General features: G+C 45.4%; 1 protein-coding gene across 1 annotated transcript; it reads left to right on the top strand.

The window, feature by feature from the left end:
• The first annotated feature begins 987 nt into the window (after positions 1-987).
• Positions 988-15,310, top strand: LOC144495107 (G2/mitotic-specific cyclin-B1-like). Its single transcript, XM_078214998.1, has 9 exons — positions 988-1,083; positions 4,029-4,166; positions 7,739-7,837; positions 9,843-10,022; positions 10,852-11,010; positions 12,218-12,454; positions 13,469-13,609; positions 13,702-13,812; positions 15,055-15,310. The coding sequence occupies exons 1-9, from the start codon at positions 1,063-1,065 to the stop codon at positions 15,163-15,165; spliced, it is 1,197 nt and encodes a 398-aa protein (XP_078071124.1). The 5' UTR covers positions 988-1,062; the 3' UTR covers positions 15,166-15,310.
• Positions 15,311-19,555: the final 4,245 nt, after the last annotated feature.

The raw sequence follows: 19,555 nt of genomic DNA, 5'->3' as shown, positions 1-19,555 counted from the left end.
AAATCAAATCAAAAAGTTACTTTTTCAAAAATGGTAATTTCCCCCATCACCCTCATCACCCTTCATCCCATGCATCATGAACAATTCACGCCTAATAATAGTTACTTATTCTTAAACATGTAATGGAGAGAAACTTGTTTATTTGTAGGATAGTGCTGAGTGAAGGGTTCAGAACTGAAACATTAACAAGACCTGGAAAGTCTTAGTAATTTGCTTTATTTCAGATTTTCATTTCTTAAACAGTAAATTGAATTTTAATTTTTAAAATGTTTCATTGCACTGCACCGGACACTTCAGAACATGTGCGAGTTTGCTGGGGAGGAATAATTTATCATTCTCTGAGAGCCCGTTTTGTGGGCGGGCTGGACAGTTTAAATGGCTCAGTCCCGGACAGTATCCGCTTCTGCCGGCTCCGCTCATTGGCCCATTTGGATACCATCAAAAATGTCAGCCGCCCTCCGCTTAATAAAAAGAGACTGACAATAATGTTCATGTTGTGAATGAAAGGCAAGCTAGAGAGTGCCCAGCAACAGCTCCCCCACCCCCCTGCAAGCAGGTCCCTTCAGTCTCTCTCTCTCCAGTTCCCCTGCCCTGCAGCTCTCTCCGGTCCTGCCGCCTCCAGTCTCTCCGCCTCCAGCTCTGCAGTCCTGTTCTTCCAGTCCCACTGCTTCCAGTCCTGCCACCTCCAGCTCTCTTCAGTCCCCCTGCCTCCAGCCCTCTCCAGTCCCCCTGCCCCCAGCTCTCTCCAGTCCCCCTGTCTCCAGCTCTCTCCAGTCCCCCTGTCTCCAGTCCCCCTGCCCCCAGCTCTCTCCAGTCCCGCTGCCCCCAGCTCTCTCCAGCCCCGCTGCCTCCTGCTCTGTTTCCAATAATGCAGCAGCCAAACCGATACAGACGAGTGATGTCAGACAAACCCGTCGCCCTGGCAACGCATTCTAGAGGCGCGGGCTGCTCCAATCAGAGGCGGCGGAATGTGGAAGGGCAGCGAATGAGCGCAGGCGGCGGGGATTTTAAATGTGAAGTCGGACCGGCAGCTTCAGTCTGTGGAGAGAGCGCTGGAGGAGCATGGCTGTGCGGCTGGCCAAGGTGGGGGAGCCTGGGCTGGGGCTGTGCGGCTGGCCAAGGTGGGGGAGCCTGGGCTGGGGCTGTGCGGCTGGCCAAGGTGGGGGAGCCTGGGCTGGGGCTGTGCGGCTGGCCAAGGTGGGGGAGCCTGGGCTGGGGCTGTGCGGCTGGCCAAGGTGGGGGAGCCTGGGCTGGGGCTGTGCGGCTGGCCAAGGTGGGGGAGCTGGGGCTGTGCGGCTGGCCAAGGTGGGGGAGCCTGGGCTGGGGCTGTGCGGCTGGCCAAGGTGGGGGAGCCTGGGCTGGGGCTGTGCGGCTGGCCAAGGTGGGGGAGCCTGGGCTGGGGCTGTGCGGCTGGCCAAGGTGGGGGAGCTGGGGCTGTGCGGCTGGCCAAGGTGGGGGAGCTGGGGCTGTGCGGCTGGCCAAGGTGGGGGAGCTGGGGCTGTGCGGCTGGCCAAGGTGCGGGGGTCGGGGGTGTGCAGCTGGTCAAGGTGGGGGGCTTGGGCAAGGGGCCGGGGTTGTGCGGCTGGCTAAGGTGGGGGGCTGCCGGGGCAACGTGCGGCTGGCCAAGGTGGCTGGGACTGGGCAAGGTGGGGGGGCTGGGGCAGGCGGAGGCTATCGGGAGGGAGGGGTATTGGGGGAAGAAGGGGCATCCCGGAGGGGGGTTATGGTGGAGAGAGGGGTACTGGGGGAAGGGAGGGCTGTTAAAATGACTAATTCACCCGATGTTTAACTGGGCGCGTTAGCAGTAAAATTAAATTTCAATTCTTATTTCAGCAGCTCCTGTGTGTAATGTAACTGATTTCTGTCCGGTTTAAACGTCTCCGGCTTTGTAACTTGTTAAATCTCCTCCGTTCTGCCGCTTTTTATAAAGTACAAGCGTGCATTGAGGGGCTGCACATTGCTGTAACGGACCGAGCGGACAGGCTCCTGTTCAGTTATCTAAATCCCTGCTCTGGGTTTTACTCTTCCGCCCTTTGTGAGGGGCGGCCAAGTTTATTGATAGCGGATGGCTAAGAAAGCGGCGCTAGGTGTTCACTGGGGTCTGGGGTGTGTTCTATGGGGTGGGGGGAGAGGAGACTGAATTGCTGCCCTGTCCCTGCACACATTGGAGATTTCCTCTGGCTTGCCCTGGCGTTGTTGGTCTGCATGGTGCCACCCACAGCCGGGTTGCTGCTGCTTTGGTCCTGGGTTTAGTGCTGAGACAACTCTATCTGTAGCTAGGCGGCTGTCCCTGTTGCAATGAAAGGGAGGATCCTCTCTAGCTGTGAGTGTGGACTGGCTGCTGGATCACATGGCTGGAAGTGCTGTTTAAACCCTACATTTGAGTTTTTGAATATCGCGCCCACCAATGGCAGTCCCTGCAGATCTTCAACCCAGCCCTGACTGTATTACAGAAATAAATCCATTAGTGTCGTGTTTTTCTGAATTAAATTGCAATCTCTTGCGGTTTTGGCAGTCTTCTCGTCTGAAAAAGTTTGAAGTGAAATAGATTTTCCCCCAAATTTTTTTATTCATTCAATGAAAATGCTGACTGTTATTCCATTAAATCACTACAGTGCAGAAAGAGGCCATTCAGCCCATTTGAGTCTGCACTGACCCTCTGAAAGAATACCCCCTCTCTCCTATCCCTGTAACCGTCTGCATTTAGCATAGCCAATTCACTTAACTTGCACACCTTTGGAATGGGAGGAAACTGGAGCACCTGGAGGAAATCCATGCAGACACGGGGAGAATGTACAAACTCCTCGGTCTGGAATGGAACCTGTGTCCCTGGTGCTGTGAGGCAGTAGTGCTTGCCACTGTGCTGCTCTCTGCAATGAAAGCATAAGCTTGGAATCAACTTTTTTTGAGGCCAGTTATTAGAAAATGCTCAAAAGGTGAATGCATGATTAGCAGAAGGTGCTGTGGCATGTTACATGTAACCAATTCCTCTGCACTTGTTAGATATCTCTAGTTAGGGTAGATCAGCTTTGAGGGACCGTTTTTGCTGCTGAAGATTTTTAGATTTTCTTTCCTCCATCTTTAACTGAGATTAGTTTCAGCCAGACTGGGCAAGCCAGCGCCTGGAAAATTTAGTTGTTAAATCTGCAGCCAAACTGTGTTTTTTTTCTGTGTCCCAATCTGTCCTCACAATGCTGGACTCATTACAGCAAATGCATGGGACCACCACCACCTGGACTTTCCTCTTCAAGCCACTCCCCATCCTTTTTTTATAGAAACCCTACAGTGCAGAAGGAGGCCATTCGGCCCATCGAGTCTGCACCGACCACAATCCCACCCAGGCCCTACCCCCACATATTTTACCCGCTAATCCCTCTAACCTACGCATCTCAGGACTCTAAGGGGCAATTTTTAACCTGGCCAATCTTTGGACTGTGGGAGGAAACCGGAGCACCCGGAGGAAACCCACGCAGACACGAGGAGAATGTGCAAACTCCACACAGACAGTGACCCGAGCTGGGAATCTAACCCGGGACCCTGGAGCTGTGAAGCAGCAGTGCTAACCACTGTGCTACCGTGCCGCCAATCCTGAATCTGGTTCCTCCCTAACAGCATTGTGGGTATACATACATGACATGGACTGCAGCGGTTCAAGAAGTCAGCTCACTACCACCACCTTTAGGGCAATAAATGTTGGCCTAGCCTTTAAGGCTCATGTCCCTTAATTTTATTAAAAACCACTTCTTGTCATGGATAATTACCCTAGATGATTTTTAATCCAATAAAACGTGAATCCCTTGGTTAGCAGTAGATTGGGCATTATGCATGTTGGAATTGGGTATCATGTGCATACTTGTACTGCAGTGGATGGATTGAAGAATTGGACCAGCCAGGTTGCTCTTGCAGAGAGCTGGCACATCCATAAATGGGCTGAAAGCCTCCTATGCTGTTACTATACTATTGGTGTGCATTTTAGTATGGCTCTTTGTCACTCAGTATTCTGACAATTACAGTATTTTAATTTACAGGCTACTCGTGTTGGGAAAGACAATGTTGAACCAAAAGTCATTCCAGCAAAAGCTGGAACAAAACTTGGCTTGCGGCCGAGAACTGCTTTGGTAGATATAGGAAACAAGACACAAGGAGCAAAAGTCCTTCTGAAAAAGGTATGCTGTGCATTGTTAACCTATCCTTTACCAGGCTAGAGAATTCCTAGCAAGAGTTTGATTGCTTGCATCTTGTTAGTATTGGAGCAATATTGAACTTTTATACATGTAATTTTGGCAGTTTGCTACCAACTAATTAGTCTAAGCCACCCCATGCCCAGAACTACATTTTCCCATGTCATCACTTCCAGCCAACTTCCACAAAGAATCATTGCTCTGCATGATGCCACTACCAAAAACTGCTTTCCCTTGCAGTCAGTGTTCCAAAGGAACTATTCCTTGGTCCTCTTGCTCATCCCCCAATCCCTTGTCTCCTTTCAATGCAATCGCAGGATGCATCTCCTCTCCCTGCTGTCCAAAGCCCCAAACACTCTCGCTCTGGAGGTAAGGCAGTGATTTTACTTGTATTTTGAATTACTGTATTCATCATTCGGTGCAATCTCCTCTACGAGAGACCGAGCACCTTGGTTCAGTTGCAAGCATGATGAGCTTCTGGTTACTTGCCATTTTAATTCCCAGCTTGCGCGCACCTTCTGACCCTGCCTGCTGTAATGTTCCAGTGAAGCTCAGTGCAAGCTTGAGGAACAATTTCAGGGCTCCACATTGATTTCATCTCTCGCGCTCTCTCTGGACAAATATTTTATCTTTACAACCATTACTATGCTCTTTGCCTTTTGTTCCATGGCATCTTCATATCTAATTGTCCTGCCCCCTCAGACCTTTTTCTTTGTTTTTCCACCTGCATATAACCCATCACATTTTTCCCTCCCAATCTGAAGCATCATAGAACCATAGAAAATTGCAGCTCAGAAACAGGCCTTTTGGCCCTTCTTGTCTGTGCCGAACCATTTTATGCCTAGTCCCACTGACCTGCACTTGGACCATATCCCTCCACACCCCTTTCATCCATGAACCCGTCCAAGTTTTTCTTAAATGTTAAAAGTGACCCCGCATTTACCACTTTATCCGGCAGCTCATTCCACACTCCCACCACTCTCTGCGTGAAGAAGCCCCCCCTAATATTCCCTTTAAACTTTTCTCCTTTCACCCTTAACCCATGCCCTCTGGTTTTTTTCTCCCCTAGCCTCAGCGGAAAAAGTCTGCTTGCATTCACTCTATCTATACCCATCAAAATCTTATACACCTCTATCAAATCTCCCCTCAATCTTCTACGCTCCAGGGAATAATCTCTCTCTGTAACTCGGCTTCTCAAGTCCCGGCAACATCCTTGTGGACCTTCTCTGCACTCTTTCAATCTTATTTACATCCTTCCTGTAACTAGGTGACCAAAACTGTACACAATACTCCAAATTCGGCCTCACCAATGCCTTATATAACCTTACCATAACACTCCAACTTTTATACTCGATACTCCGATTTATAAAGGCCAATGTACCAAAGGCACTCTTTACGACCCTATCCACCTGTGACGTCACTTTTAGGGAATTCTGTACCTGTATTCCCAGATCCCTCTGTTCAACTGCACTCTTCAGAGTCCTACCATTTACCCTGTACGTTCTTCTTTGGTTTGTCCTTCCAAAGTGCAATATCTCACACTTGTCTGCGTTAAATTCCATTTGCCATCTTTCAGCCCATTTTTCTAGTTGGTCCAAATCCCTCTGCAAGCTTTGAAAACCTTCCTCACTGTCCACTACACCTCCAATCTTTGTATCATCAGCAAACTTGCTGATCCAATTGACCACATTATTATCCAGATCATTGATATAGATGACAAACAACAATGGACCCAACACCGATCCCTGCGGCACACCACTAGTCACAGGCCTCCACTCAGAGAAGCAACCCTCCACAACCACTCTCTGGCTTCTTCCATTGAGCCAGTGTCTTATCCAATTTACTACCTCCCCATGTATACCTAGCGACTGAACCTTCCTAACTAACCTCCCATGAGGGACCTTGTCAAAGGCCTTGCTGAAATCCAGGTAGACAACATCCACCGCCTTCCCTTCATCCACTTTCCTGGTAACCTCCTCGAAAAACTCTAATAGATTGGTCAAACATGACCTACCACGCACAAAGCCATGTTGACTCTCCCTAATAAGTCCCTGTCTATCCAAATATTTGTAGATCCTATCCCTTATCACACCTTCCAATAACTTGCCCACCACGGACGTCAAACTTACTGGCCGATAATTTCCTGGATTTCTTTTGGAACCTTTTTTAAACAACGGAACAACATGAGCCACCCTTCAATCATCCGGCACCTCCCCCGTGAATACTGACATTTTAAATATGTCTGCCAGGGCCCCTGCAAGTTCAACACTAGCTTCCCTCAAGGTCCGTGGGAATACCCTGTCCGGTCCTGGGGATTTATCCACTCTGATTTGCCTCAAGACAGCGAGCACCTCCTCCCCTTTAATCTGTAAAGGTTCCATGGCCTCCCTACCAGTTTGCCCTATTTCCGTAGACTCCATGCCCGTTTCCTCAGTAAATACGGATGCAAAAAAACCATTTAGTATCTTCCCCCATCTCTTTTGGTTCCATACACAGTCTACCACTCTGGTCTTCAAGAGGACCAATTTTATCCCTCACTATCCTTTTGCTCCTAACATACCTATAGAAGCTCTTTGGATTTTCCTTCACTCTGTCTGCCAAAGCAACCTCATGTCTTTTAGCCCTCCTGATTTCCCTCTTAAGTAGCTTCTTGCACTTTTTATACTCCTCGAGCATCTGATGTGTTCCTTGCTGCCTGTACATTTCATACAACTCTCTCTTCTTCTTAATCAGTGTTACAATCTCCCTTGAGAACCAAGGTTCCTTATTCCTATTTACTTTGCCTTTAATCCTGACAGGAACATACAAACTCTGCACTCTCAAAATGTCTCCTTTGAAGGCCTCCCACTTTCCATTTACATCCTTACCAGAGAACAGCCTGTGCCAGTCCATACTTCCCAGATCCCTTCTCATTTCATCAAATTTGGCCTTTTTCCAGTTCAGAACTTCAACCCGAGGACCAGATCTATCTTTATCCACGATCAGGTTGAAACTAATGGCATTATGATCACTGGATCCAAAGTGTTCCCTCACACTCACATCCATCACCTGCCCTAACTCCTTTCCCAATAGGAGATCCAATATCGCATCCTCTCTAGTTGGCACCTCTATATACTGATGTAGAAAATTCTCCTGAACACATTTTACAAACTCTACCCCGTCTAAACCTTTAACAGTATGCGAGTCCCAATCTATATGTGGAAAATTAAAATCCCCTACTATCACAACTTTGTTTCTTGCAGTTGTCAGCTATCTCTCCGCTGATTTGCTCCTCCAATTCTCGCTGACTATTGGGTGGTCTATAATACAAGCCCATTAATGTGGTCATACCTTTCCTGTTTCTCAGCTCCACCCATAGGGCCTCTGTAGACAAGCTCCCTATCTATCCTGCCTGAGTACCGCTGTAACATTTTCCTTGACCAACAATGCCTGAGTCTCTCTCTCTCTTTCCTCCCCCCTCCTCCTCCTCCCAAAGCACCTTGTTTTATGATTTTGAATTTTGGTTACTGAATCTAGTATCCAATTGTGAAATTATGCCAAAATTTACAACTTTACAGGGGAAAAGTACAGTGGCCCCAAAGGTGGAACCAGTGAAGAAGCTCACCAAACCAGTTGCAGTTGTTGTGCAAACAGAAAAATATGAAGATATACCAAAGGTAAAATATTACTGTGGCTTATGAGTCTAGTTGTAAAATGGGTGATTAAGCAAAAACATATTGACATTAAGCACTATGTACAATAAGGGTATAATCCTCATTGGTGTTCTAACCTGTACTAAATAGCTTTATTGTGACTGTCCTTCAAGTCTGTGGCCTGAGGAAAATCAAATGTAGATACATCCCAAGATTGGGTCAAGTCAGTTCCCAGAGCAGGTTGCCTGGCTGCTTACTGCCCCTGCGCCCCCGCAACCCAACTAAGGGGGAGTTGATTTGTTACTATTAAGTTTTGCATTTGGTTTTCAAATGTGATACCTTACAATTGACTTTGAAAGAACATAATGTGTAGATGGCTCTTCTGGTGAAACAAGTGTGAGCTTTACATGTGCTCATTGTTATAGCAGTGCAACAAACTTTGCAGCTTACCTGAATTCTGACTGCAGGCTGGAGATGGGAGTCGCGCACGCAGCCTGTCAAACCTGCTTTGCCACTCAACGCACGGCTGATTTTCACCTTCAACTCCACTTTGCCTACTCTCTGTATCCCTTGACTCCCTGAGACCATAAGTCTACCCTGCAGCCTAAATGCACAATTGTACATCCATAATCTTCTGGGGTAGAGAATTCCAAAGATTATCAACCCATAGGCCCAGGCTAATGTCCTGGGGACAAAGGTTCAAATTCCACCACTGCAGCTGGTGGAATTTAAATTCTAGAACTGAGCTAGCCTCAGTAATGGTGACCATAGTGTTATCATTGCTTTAACCATTTAAAAACCCATCTAGTTCCCTTTCCTTTTTGGGAAGGAAATCTGTTGTCCTTGCCTGATCTGGCCTCCATGTGAATCCAGGCCCACAATAATGTGGTGAACTCTTCACGCACCCTATAAAAGAATAAATAAAACCATTTGAGAAAATGGGACAGCTTTGTGGCAGTGATTAGCACTGCTGCATCAGCGCCAGGGACACAGGTTCAATTCTGGCCTCTGGTCACTGTCTGTGTGGAGCTTGCACTTTCTCCCTGTGTTTCCTACCACAGCCCAAAAATGTGTGCGTTAGGTTGATTGGCCATGCTAAATTCCCCCTACTGTCAGGGGGATTAGCAGGGTAAATATGCATGGTTGTGAGAATAGGGTCTGGGTGGGATTGGGGTTGGTACATACTCAATGGGCCAAATGGTCTCCTGTACAGTAGGGATTCTATAAAATATTCTCTTCTCTCTCATTGGCAAGGCCAGTACTTATTGACCACCCTTGTTGCTCTTCAGAAGGTGGTGAGCTGCTGCCTTGACTGCTGCAGTCCCTGAGGCCTAGGTATATCCACAGCACAATTAGAGGGAATTTCAGGATTTTGACCCAGAGAAAGTGAAACAACCTGTTCACCCTCAGCCCTTGAGACAATTTCTACATTTTTGATTTGAGGTAATAAATCCAACAGTGAATATTTGAAGCCTGGAAAGATGCTGGACTGCTTCCAATATGATACAAGGCCACCATTAAGTAATTGTGGTTGTTGTAACTTGTATTGGTTTATTGTAAAGTGTACTTGCAATATGGCACATGAGTGGCGCAGGCTTGGAGGGCCAAAGGGCCTGTTCCTGTGCTGTATTGTTCTTGTTCTTATTAGTCACAAGTAGACTTGCATTCACACTGCAATGAAGTTACTGTGAAAATCCCCTAGTTGCCACACTCCAGCGCCTGCTCAGGTGCACTTGGGGAGAATTTAGCACGGCCAATTCACCTAACCAGCACATCTGTGGGAGGAAACCCATGTAGACACAGAACATGCAAACTCCACACAGACAGCGACCCAAGCTGGGTCCTTGGCACTGAGGCAGCAGTGCTAGTCACTGTGTCGCCCTATTGCTAGTTTTATTTAACTCTTGATATGGGTAGAAAATCTGGAATCTCTGCTAATTGCAGATGGCTCTAACTGGTGTGAATGATCGTTGCAATATTCTTGTACTTTTGGAAAGGATGCCTGTTTTTAAGTTATAATTTTTTTCAGTTACAAGTACCAGCATCACCATCCCTGATGGAAACATCAGGCTGTATTGCTGAAGATTTGTGCCAAGCCTTCTCGGATGTGTTGCTTCCTGTTAAAGATGTTGATGCAGATGATGATGACAACCCCATGTTATGCAGTGAATATGTTAAAGACATCTACAAATATTTGAGACGGCTAGAGGTCAGACATTGTTTTAACTGATCTGGTTGTTCCCAATTCTAGCCCCTCGTGTGGGAAAATTGAAACTGAAAAAAGCAGCTGCCATTCCTTTCAGGATGGGAAGGGAGATGGTGTACAAAGATCTTCAGTTCTTTGCAGCTTCTATAGGTGATCTTTTGGGCGTGCTGGGGTGGGCTAGGTGGCTCTTCATTTTTGAGTCCCCTAAATGGCCATTTGGCATGTTGCTAGGGCCTTGAATTGGGAGGCTTGTAAAGTCAGGTTTGCAGCATGGAAACGGGCCCTTTGGCCCAACTTGTCCATGCTGCCTTTTTTTTTAAAAAACCCTATGCTAGTCCCAATTGCCTGCATTCAGTCCATATCCCTCTATACCCATGTGACTGTAAGTACTTTTTAAGACAAAATTGTACCTGCCTCTACTACCTCTGGCAGCTTGTTCCAGACACTCACCACCCTCTGGAAAAAATTGCCCCTCTGGACCCTTTTGTATCTCTCTCCTTAAACCTATGCCCTCTAGTTTTAGACCCTCCTACCTTTGGGAAAAGATATTCACTATCTAGCTGATATATGCCCCTCACTATTTTATAGACCTCTAAGATCACCCCTTAGCCTCGTATGCTCCAGAGGAAAAAGTCCCAGTCTATCCAGCCTCTCGTAACACAAACCATCAGGTCCCAGTAGCATCCTAGCAAATCTTTTCTGCACTCTTTTTCTAGAGGAACAGTTGTGATAAGATATGAGCTTTCCCTGTTTGTATTAATAATTTTGATGGCTGAATGTCGCAAGAATAACTTTTGAGCAATACCCTAACCAAAATTTATTTTCTGAAAAGGTGGAACAGTCAGTGAAGCCGAAGTACTTGGAAGGAAGGGAGGTAACTGGGAATATGCGTGCTATCCTAATCGACTGGCTTGTACAGGTTCAGAGAAAATTTCAGCTGCTCCAAGAAACATTGTACATGACAGTGTCCATCATTGATCGATTCCTTCAGGTAAAAATGGTAGTTTTCTTAAATCGTGATTGGGCTGGTGCTTTTCTGTAGACAGGAGTCAGTGAAATCTAGGATCAAACCTGGTGCAAGTGAAGCTGAGCTAAAAGCTGATCAAACAAAGCAGACTAGTAGCAATGGGTTTGGTAGTTGAATCAAGATTGGTGGGTTTTTTACAGCATCCATTAAAAGTCAGTCTTTGTACAAAGACCTGGCTCTTTGAAGCTTGGTGGTTTTTTTTGAGTGAAATGAGCCTACATTCAGGGGCAAATGCTAGGTGGCGCTCCATTTTTTGAGTCGCCTAATGGCAGCCATTTTGTATGTTGTTTTCAATCTAGCATTGAGGAAGCCATTTTCCTTGAGCAGCATTTCTGGGACAAGGGGCTGCAAGTGTCAATTGAAGCTGGGGATTGGGTACAAAACATCTATTTATCTGGCATTTCTGCCCCACCCCATGTCAGACTTTTCAAAGATTGAAGAAGCACATGTGAAAGAAACTTGGTTCAGATGAGAGATCCTGCAATGAATTCATTTGGGGAGACTGAAACCAAGTAACCTGATCTAGAAGATTGAGGCTTTGTAATATCCAGCTCAACAATCCAATTCTAGCATTGGAGCAACATGGTAACTTGAGGCTATGCATGATACATGTGCCTTGATACTTTTTTAAAAAATTGCAATTATGGGTTGGAAAGTGGAGGGACTTAAGAGCATGGGACCTAGGCAGCTGGAGGAATACTGATGTATTCAATTTCCATTGCTCAGAATTAAATTGGGGGTTCTGAGGGTTGATGCCATGAAGCAATTTAAACAAGGATGTGTTTGTCAAAAGTAAGGTCATCCATTTTTGGACAGTTGAGAAATCCCATTTTGAACTCGTCTGCAAAAGCTTTAGCAGATATTTGTAGATAAGCAAGGGGGTGAAAGTTTATTTGGGGGGAGTGGGGTGGGTGAGGAGGAGTAGGAGAGGTTAAAATCGGATCAGCCGTGATCCTATTGAATGGTAGAGCAGGCTCAAAAGGGCCAAATCTCTGCTCCTAATTCATGTTTTGTCTGTAGATCAGCAAGCTTGCAAGTGAACCAGATGTTCTGCTTGTTGGAATACAGGAAGGAGATTGTATACATTCTAATATAGCATTCTTGGCTTGGTTTTGAGGATAGTCCAGTAACAATGCAAAATTCCTTAACTGGTTTGTTGTTTTTTTTCCAGGATAATCCAGTGACTAAGAACCAGCTACAACTTGTTGGTGTGACAGCAATGCTAGTGGCGTCCAAATATGAAGAAATGTATCCTCCTGAAATTGGAGACTTTGTCTATGTCACAGACAACACTTACACTACAGCTGCAATACGCGAGATGGAAAGGAAGATTCTCCGGAAGCTTAACTTCTCTCTAGGCAGGCCTCTGCCTCTGCACTTTCTGAGGAGGTCTTCAAAAGTTGCAGAAGTAAGTCGACTTTCACTTTGTGTTCTGCCAGCCAAGATTCTTCGAAGATCTGAAATGTAATTCTTTGCAATTTAATTGGTGTGGTAAGAAAAGACCACTTTCAGTTTGTGCAGTTTCTCGTGTCCTTGTGCTCCAGTACAACATGTCTTCCTTTTTACCCTGGTCATGCCACAAGGGGAAATTGCATGCCCATCTGATTTAGTGGGCAACCTCTAATGTCATCTGAAAGATGGTACCTCTATTGTGGCTCCATGCTCAGAGTTAGGTTATGGGTTCAAATCTCAATCCTGAGGCCCTACTATGTTACAGCAGCCAGGTTTGGTGTTATCTTAATGTCCTTGCCAATATTTATCCCTCGGCCAGAATTGCTGGTCTTTATCTCCTCACTGTGGGATCTTGTTCCCAAATTGTGGCTGCTACATTTCCTACAATACCTGAGTGATTGGCACTACCCCATAGCACCAGGGACCCCAGGTTCAATTCTGGCCTTGGGTGACTGTGTGCAAACTCCATATTCCCCAAATGGGTTTCCTCCCACAGTACAAAGGTTGGGTGGATTATTCATGATAAATGCATGCATTATAGGGATGGGGGAGGGCCTGGGTCTGCCCTATTGGGGAGTTGATGCAGACTCTAGCTAGATGGCCTCTTTGTGCACAGTAAGAATTCTCTGGTTTAAAAAGTGCTTCATTGGCTATAATCACTTTAAATATTCATGCTACTTAAGTGCTGTATCAATCTTGCACATTGCAATGTCTTGTAGATTGTGCTTATTTGAACCCCTCATGCTTTTGGTTCCAGTAAGTATTGTCAAGCAAGAGTGCCATTTTAATGTCTAGTCTGAATTATAACCAAGTCAGACTAGATTTATCGCAACTAAGCACTAGTAAATCCTGTAAGTAATTTAAGAATTAGCTTGAAGCAAATCTGACCATACTGTAAATCAGTGCCAAAAATCTTGACAAAAACACTTTCTTTAAAAGGTGACTATTGATGTGCTTCCTGTCTCTCTAGGTAAGCTCTGAACACCATACTCTGGCTAAATACCTGATGGAACTGACCATTGTTGACTACGAGATGATGCATTATCTCCCATCCCAGATTGCTGCTGCTGCTTTTTGTCTTGCTCAGAAAGTCTTGAATAATGGTGACTGGGTGAGTATTGACTCCAGTTAAAAGATGAACACCATTTAGCTGACAGTGGCTTCCATTATACCTGTTTAACTGTTTCAACCAAATTCTTTCAGACACCACTTCTGCAGCACTACATGGCCTATAAAGAAGATGATCTTCATCCAGTGATGGAGCACATTGCCAAGAATGTTGTGAAGGTCAATCAAGGTCTTACTAAGCATGTGGTAAGCTTTCCGTCTGTCATTAAATATGGGCTCTTGGCCTTTGGACTGTGTAATGACCCAACTGTTTTGTTTTTTCCTAGTAATGTTGAATTCCAGCATAGTTTTCTTAAGGTGAAAAGGAGTTCAAGTCTAATTTGGCTGGAATTATGATTACAGCACAAGGGAGGCCATTTCATAGAATCCTGCAGGTGCAGAAGGAGGCCATTTGGCCCATCAGGTCAGCACTGAATGCAATCCCACCCAGGCCCTAACCCCATGTATTTACCCTAGCCAGTCCCCCTGACACTAAGGGACAATTTAGCATGGCCAGTCTACCTAACCTGCACATCTTTCCTCTGGGAGGAAACCAGAGCACCCAGAGGAAATACACAGGCACTGGAAGAACATGCAAACTCCACAATGTCAGTGACCCAAGCTGGGAATCAAACCCCAGTCTCTGGCACAGGCAGCAGTGCTAACCACTGTCACTGCTGCCCATATCTGTGCCTCTAGAAGTGCTGCACCCCCATCTTTTCCCTGTGTTTTTTTTCAGAATAATCCCACTCCTTTCAAATACTCTGATAGGACCTGCCCCTACCAGGCAGTGTCCGGATTCTAACCATGAGTTCCCCACCCCCTGTGCAGCAATTGCTGCTTTTCAACTACATTTCTCTTATCTCTGCAATCTATTCTTCTGTCCAAACCTTTCTCCCCTTGACTGACAGAACAGTCCCCAGCCTCCAGTCTGTCATGGAAGTTTCTCAATTCCTGAAACCATTTTCACATTCACAGCTTTTGCATCTTTGTCTTTTCTGTCGAGCCCTGATCTAGCGTTGGCTAGATCATTTATCTGACATCAATTAAATACCAAATATCAGTAATCTGATCAGAACTGAATGCTGTACTCTAGCTATGGTGCACTCCAATGTCCCTCTTCCTCTACACTTCCTCCATATCCCACCATTATTGTGTATTCCCTTGTCTTTTCTCCTCTTGAATCACACTTGAACTCCATTTGTATCTTCCATCAGTCATGTCCCTTGTCACTTTTACATTTTGTGGCACAATTGGTTTAGTTTTGAAGCCATTATGCATTGGTTTGGATGCCTTTTCTGACCACTCTGCCTTGGTATCAAAAGTTTTTTATTTCTCATTGACTGTCTGGAGTGAACTAGTGTTCTTTATATATAGCTTTCCACCAAGCAACTGTTTCAATATTGCCATTGTAGCTTCCGCTAACAGGATTTTCTCCCCTCATTCTAGACGGTTAAGAACAAGTATGCCAGCAGCAAGCAAATGAAGATCAGCACCATTCCACAGCTAAAATCCGATGTGATTCTCAATTTTTCAAAGCATTTGGTCTCTCTGAAATAATGTCACACCTTTCTCTGATAGCAATGTGTTCTTGTATAGTCTTATGCCTTTCAGCACCATGTGCTACTGTAAATAAATGTAATTTCTGTTTTTATCTGCCACCCAACTTTTGACTCGCTAATAAAACTTGATTTTAAGCTTTTGATTTATTGTGGTTTCAATGCCAGTGTTTAACTCATTATTTCATTCCATTTAGCTTTGTGCTATTGGGCCTGTGATGGGGTTTGACTTCAGATTTGACAAATGTTTGATTTTTATCAAACTAGGAATGCCTTTTTAGTACACCAGATTTCCATTTGGGCTATTGTGGTGTGCAGTTTTCAATTTGTTGGGTGTGGGTGTCTCACTATTAGATGGTAAACAAATGTAGGCACTTGTGAATCCTTAGATTTTGAGTCAGGTTGGTGTGAGTTGGAGGGATACTTGCAGGTTGATTCTGTTCCCATACACCTCTTACTCTGGGTGGTAGAGGTTAGGTTATGGGTTAATAAATCCACTTTAATTTCTAGATCACTTTCCCCACACCATTGTGCCATGGATCCCTATAAGCTCTGCATTGGTCTAAAGTAGCCTGCAATACAAGGATTGACCCACTTGAGGACAATTGATTTAGCTGCAGTCATTCACTTTCCATTAGTATAAGGATACAGGTTTAACATTTCTTGTACATCAAAGCATTGGACTAATTCTTCACTCTGATAGAATTCTTTTCATAGTCTAAGGACAGTCACATTTCAACACCCTTGGCCACCAAGTCCTGGGGTGTGACTCGATCTGGAGCTTCTGGCTCTTGGGTACTCAGTGTTTCTTTCTAACTTAATTTCCTCCAGGGATGCTATTTTCTGTGCTCCAGAACACTGCTTTTTTTTTTGGTGTCCCAGTCCCTCCTTCCCATTCAACTGCTTCAGTTCTCTTTTTTTTTAAATTGCTTTTTATTTCTGCTGCTCTTGTAAAGTTTAGTTTCTTGTTTAGAGGCAGTTTTCTGTGTCCTGGGATTCCTGACAGTGCAGCAGCTCGGAGTGAAATACTGCAAATTTAATTAACACGTCATTTAATATTTACATGGCCAGTTTGGAAATCATTAACATCTCAAGTACCAGTGGGTGCTAGATTATCTATTTGGGCTGAATGCCCTGTTAAATCACTTCAGGGGACAGATATGGGTGTGGAGTGACATACAGGTCAAATTGGCTTGTTTCCCTAGAACACTTCAGGGATGCACTGCAGGGATGCACAGATAGAGTATGGGATATCACCCTGGGGAGGTTTTCCTCCAAGTCACTCACCACCCTGATATGGAAATATATCACTGCTCTTTCATCATTTGGGGCAAATTCCTGCAACTCCCTCCTGAACAGCACAGTGTGTACCTACACCATATCAACTGCAGCAGTTCAAGCATGTAGCTCGCCACCACCTATTTGAGGGCACTTGCCAGTGATTCAGACATGCTGCAAAAAGTTCAGGAGCTTTCTTAGCAGCAGCTGCAATTTGACTAGAAGGCATAAGCCAATCAGAAACATAGAAAATAAGAGCATTTGAGCCTGCTCTGCCATTCATGGTCATGGCTGATCATCCAATTCGATAGCCTAATCCTGCTTCTTCCCCATAACTTTGATCCCATTTGCCCCAAGTGCCACCATCCAACCACCTCTTGAATGCATTCAATGGTTTGGTGTCAACTACTTCCTGTGGTAATGAATTCCGTAAGAAGTTTAACAACACCAGGTTAAAGTCCAACAGGTTTATTTGGTAGCAAAAGCCACACAAGCTTTCGGAGCTGCAAGCCCCTTCTTCAGGTGAGTGGGAATTCTGTTCACAAACAGAGCTTATAAAGACACAACCTCAATTTACATGAATAATGGTTGGAATGCGAATACTTACAACTAATCAAGTCTTTAAGAAACAAAACAATGTGAGTGGAGAGAGCATCAAGACAGGCTAAAAAGATGTGTATTGTCTCCAGACAAGACAGCCAGTGAAACTCTGTGGGGGTTACAAATAGTGTGCCATGAACCCAATATCCCGGTTGAGGCTGTCCTCGTGTGTGCGGAACTTGGCTACCGTTTCTGCTCAGCAGAAACTGATTGTGAGAATTCTGGTTCTGGACTCCCCCATCATTGGGAATATTCTCCCTGCATCTACCCTGTCTAGTCCTGTTAGAATTTTAGAAGCCTCTGAGATCCCCCTCATTCATCTGAACTCCAGTGAAAACAATCCTAACCTAGTCAATCTCTCATCCATCAGTCCCGCCATCCCTGGAATCAGCCTGGTAAACCTTTGCTGCACTCCCTCGAAAGCAAGAACATCCTTCCTCAGAAAAGGAGACCAAAACTTCACACAATACTCAAGGTGTGGCCTTGACACATCTCTGCTCCTGTACTCAAAGCCTCTCACAATGGAGGCCAACATGCCATTTGCCGCCTTTACTTCCTGCTGCATCTGCACACTTGCCTTCAGTGGCTGGTGCACAAGGACATCCAGGTCCCGCTGCACACTCCCCTCTCCCAATTTACAGCCATTCTTATTTTTGCTTCCAAAGTGAATAACCTCTCATTTATCCAAATTATACTGTATCTGCCATTGAACACCAGTGGTGTTCCGCAGGGCTCCGTACTGGGACCTCTGCTATTTGTGATATATATAAATGATTTGGAAGAAGGTGTAACTGGTGTTATCAGCAAGTTTGCGGATGACACGAAGATGGCTGGACTTGCGGATAGCGATGAACATTGTCGGACAATACAGCAGGATATAGGCTGGAAGATTGGGCGGAGAAATGGCAAATGGAATTTAATCCGGATAAATGCGAAGTGATGCATTTTGGAAGAACTAATGTAGGGGGGAGTTATACAATAAATGGCAGAGCCATCAAGAGTATAGAAACACAGAGGGACCTAGGTGTGCAAGTCCACAAATCCTTGAAGGTGGCAACACAGGTGGTGAAGAAGGCATATGGTATGCTTGCCTTTATAGGACGGGGTATAGAGTATAAAAGCTGGAGTCTGATGTTGCAGCTGTTTAGAACGTTGGTTAGGCCACATTTGGAGTACTGCGTCCAGTTCTGGTCGCCGCACTACCAGAAGGACGTGGAGACTTTAGAGAAAGTGCAGAGAAGGTTTACCAGGATGTTGCCTGGTATGGAGGGTCTTAGCTATGAGGAGAGATTGGATAAACTGGGCTTGTTCTCCCTGGAAAGATGGAGAATGAGGGGAGACCTAATAGAGGTGTACAAAATTATGAAGGGTATAGATATGGTGAACAGTGGGAAGCTTTTTCCCAGGTCAGAGGTGACGATCACGAGGGGTCACGGGCTCAAGGTGAAGGGGCGAGGTATAACTCAGATATCAGAGGGACGTTTTTTACACAGAGGGTGGTGGGGGCCTGGAATGCGCTGCCAAGTAGGGTGGTGGAGGCAGACACGCTGGCATCGTTTAAGACTTACCTGAATAGTCACATGAGCAGTCTGGGAATGGAGGGATACAAACGAATGGTCTAGTTGGATCAAGGAGCGGCACAGGCTTGGAGGGCCGAAGGGCCTGTTTCCTGTGCTGTACTGTTCTTTGTTCTTTGATTTGCCCGCTCACCCAACCTGTCCAGATCATTCCGAAGGATCTCTGCATCCTCATCACAGTTCACCCTCTCACCCAACTTGGTATCATCTGCAAACTTTGAGATGTTATATTTTGTTCCCTCATCCAAATCATTAATATATATTGTGAATAGCTGGGGTCCCTGTGGCACCCCACTAGTTACTGCCTGCCATTAATTCCTACTCTTTGTTTTCTTTCTGCCAACCAGTTTTCTATCCATCTCAATACACTCCCTCCAATCCCATGTGCTTTAATCTTGCACAATAATCTCTTGTGCGGGACTTTGTCAAACGCTTTCTGAAAATCCAAATATACCACATCTACTCACTCCCCTTTTGTCAACTCTACTGGTTACACCTTCAAAGAATTCCCACAGATTTGCCAAGATTAATTTCCCCTTCATAAATCCATGCTGACTCTGTCTGATCCTGCCATTGTTTTCTAAATGCTCTGCTATAAAGTCCTTGATAATGGATTCAAGAATTCTACCAATGTTAAACTTATTGGTCTATAATTTCCTGTTTTCTCTCTACCTCCCCATTTGAATATTGGAATGACATTAGCTACCCTCCAATCTGCAGGGACTTCCAGAGTCTACAGAATCCTGGAAGGTGACCACCAATACATCCATTATTTCTGGAGCCACTTCCTTAAGTACTCTGGGATGTAGATTATCATGTGTAAATTAAACCAATTCAATATAAACTAGGAACAGGAATAGCCCCAACAACAAACCCTGCCCCAATTCATCCATTTTTCTCTCAGTAATCTCTTTTCCCTAATCCCTTCGTATCATT

This window comes from Mustelus asterias, chromosome 6, assembly GCF_964213995.1.
Source record: "Mustelus asterias chromosome 6, sMusAst1.hap1.1, whole genome shotgun sequence".
Lineage (NCBI taxonomy): Eukaryota > Metazoa > Chordata > Chondrichthyes > Carcharhiniformes > Triakidae > Mustelus > Mustelus asterias.
Note: the sequence above shows the minus strand (reverse complement) of the source record. Positions and strands in the feature narration are given on the sequence as shown.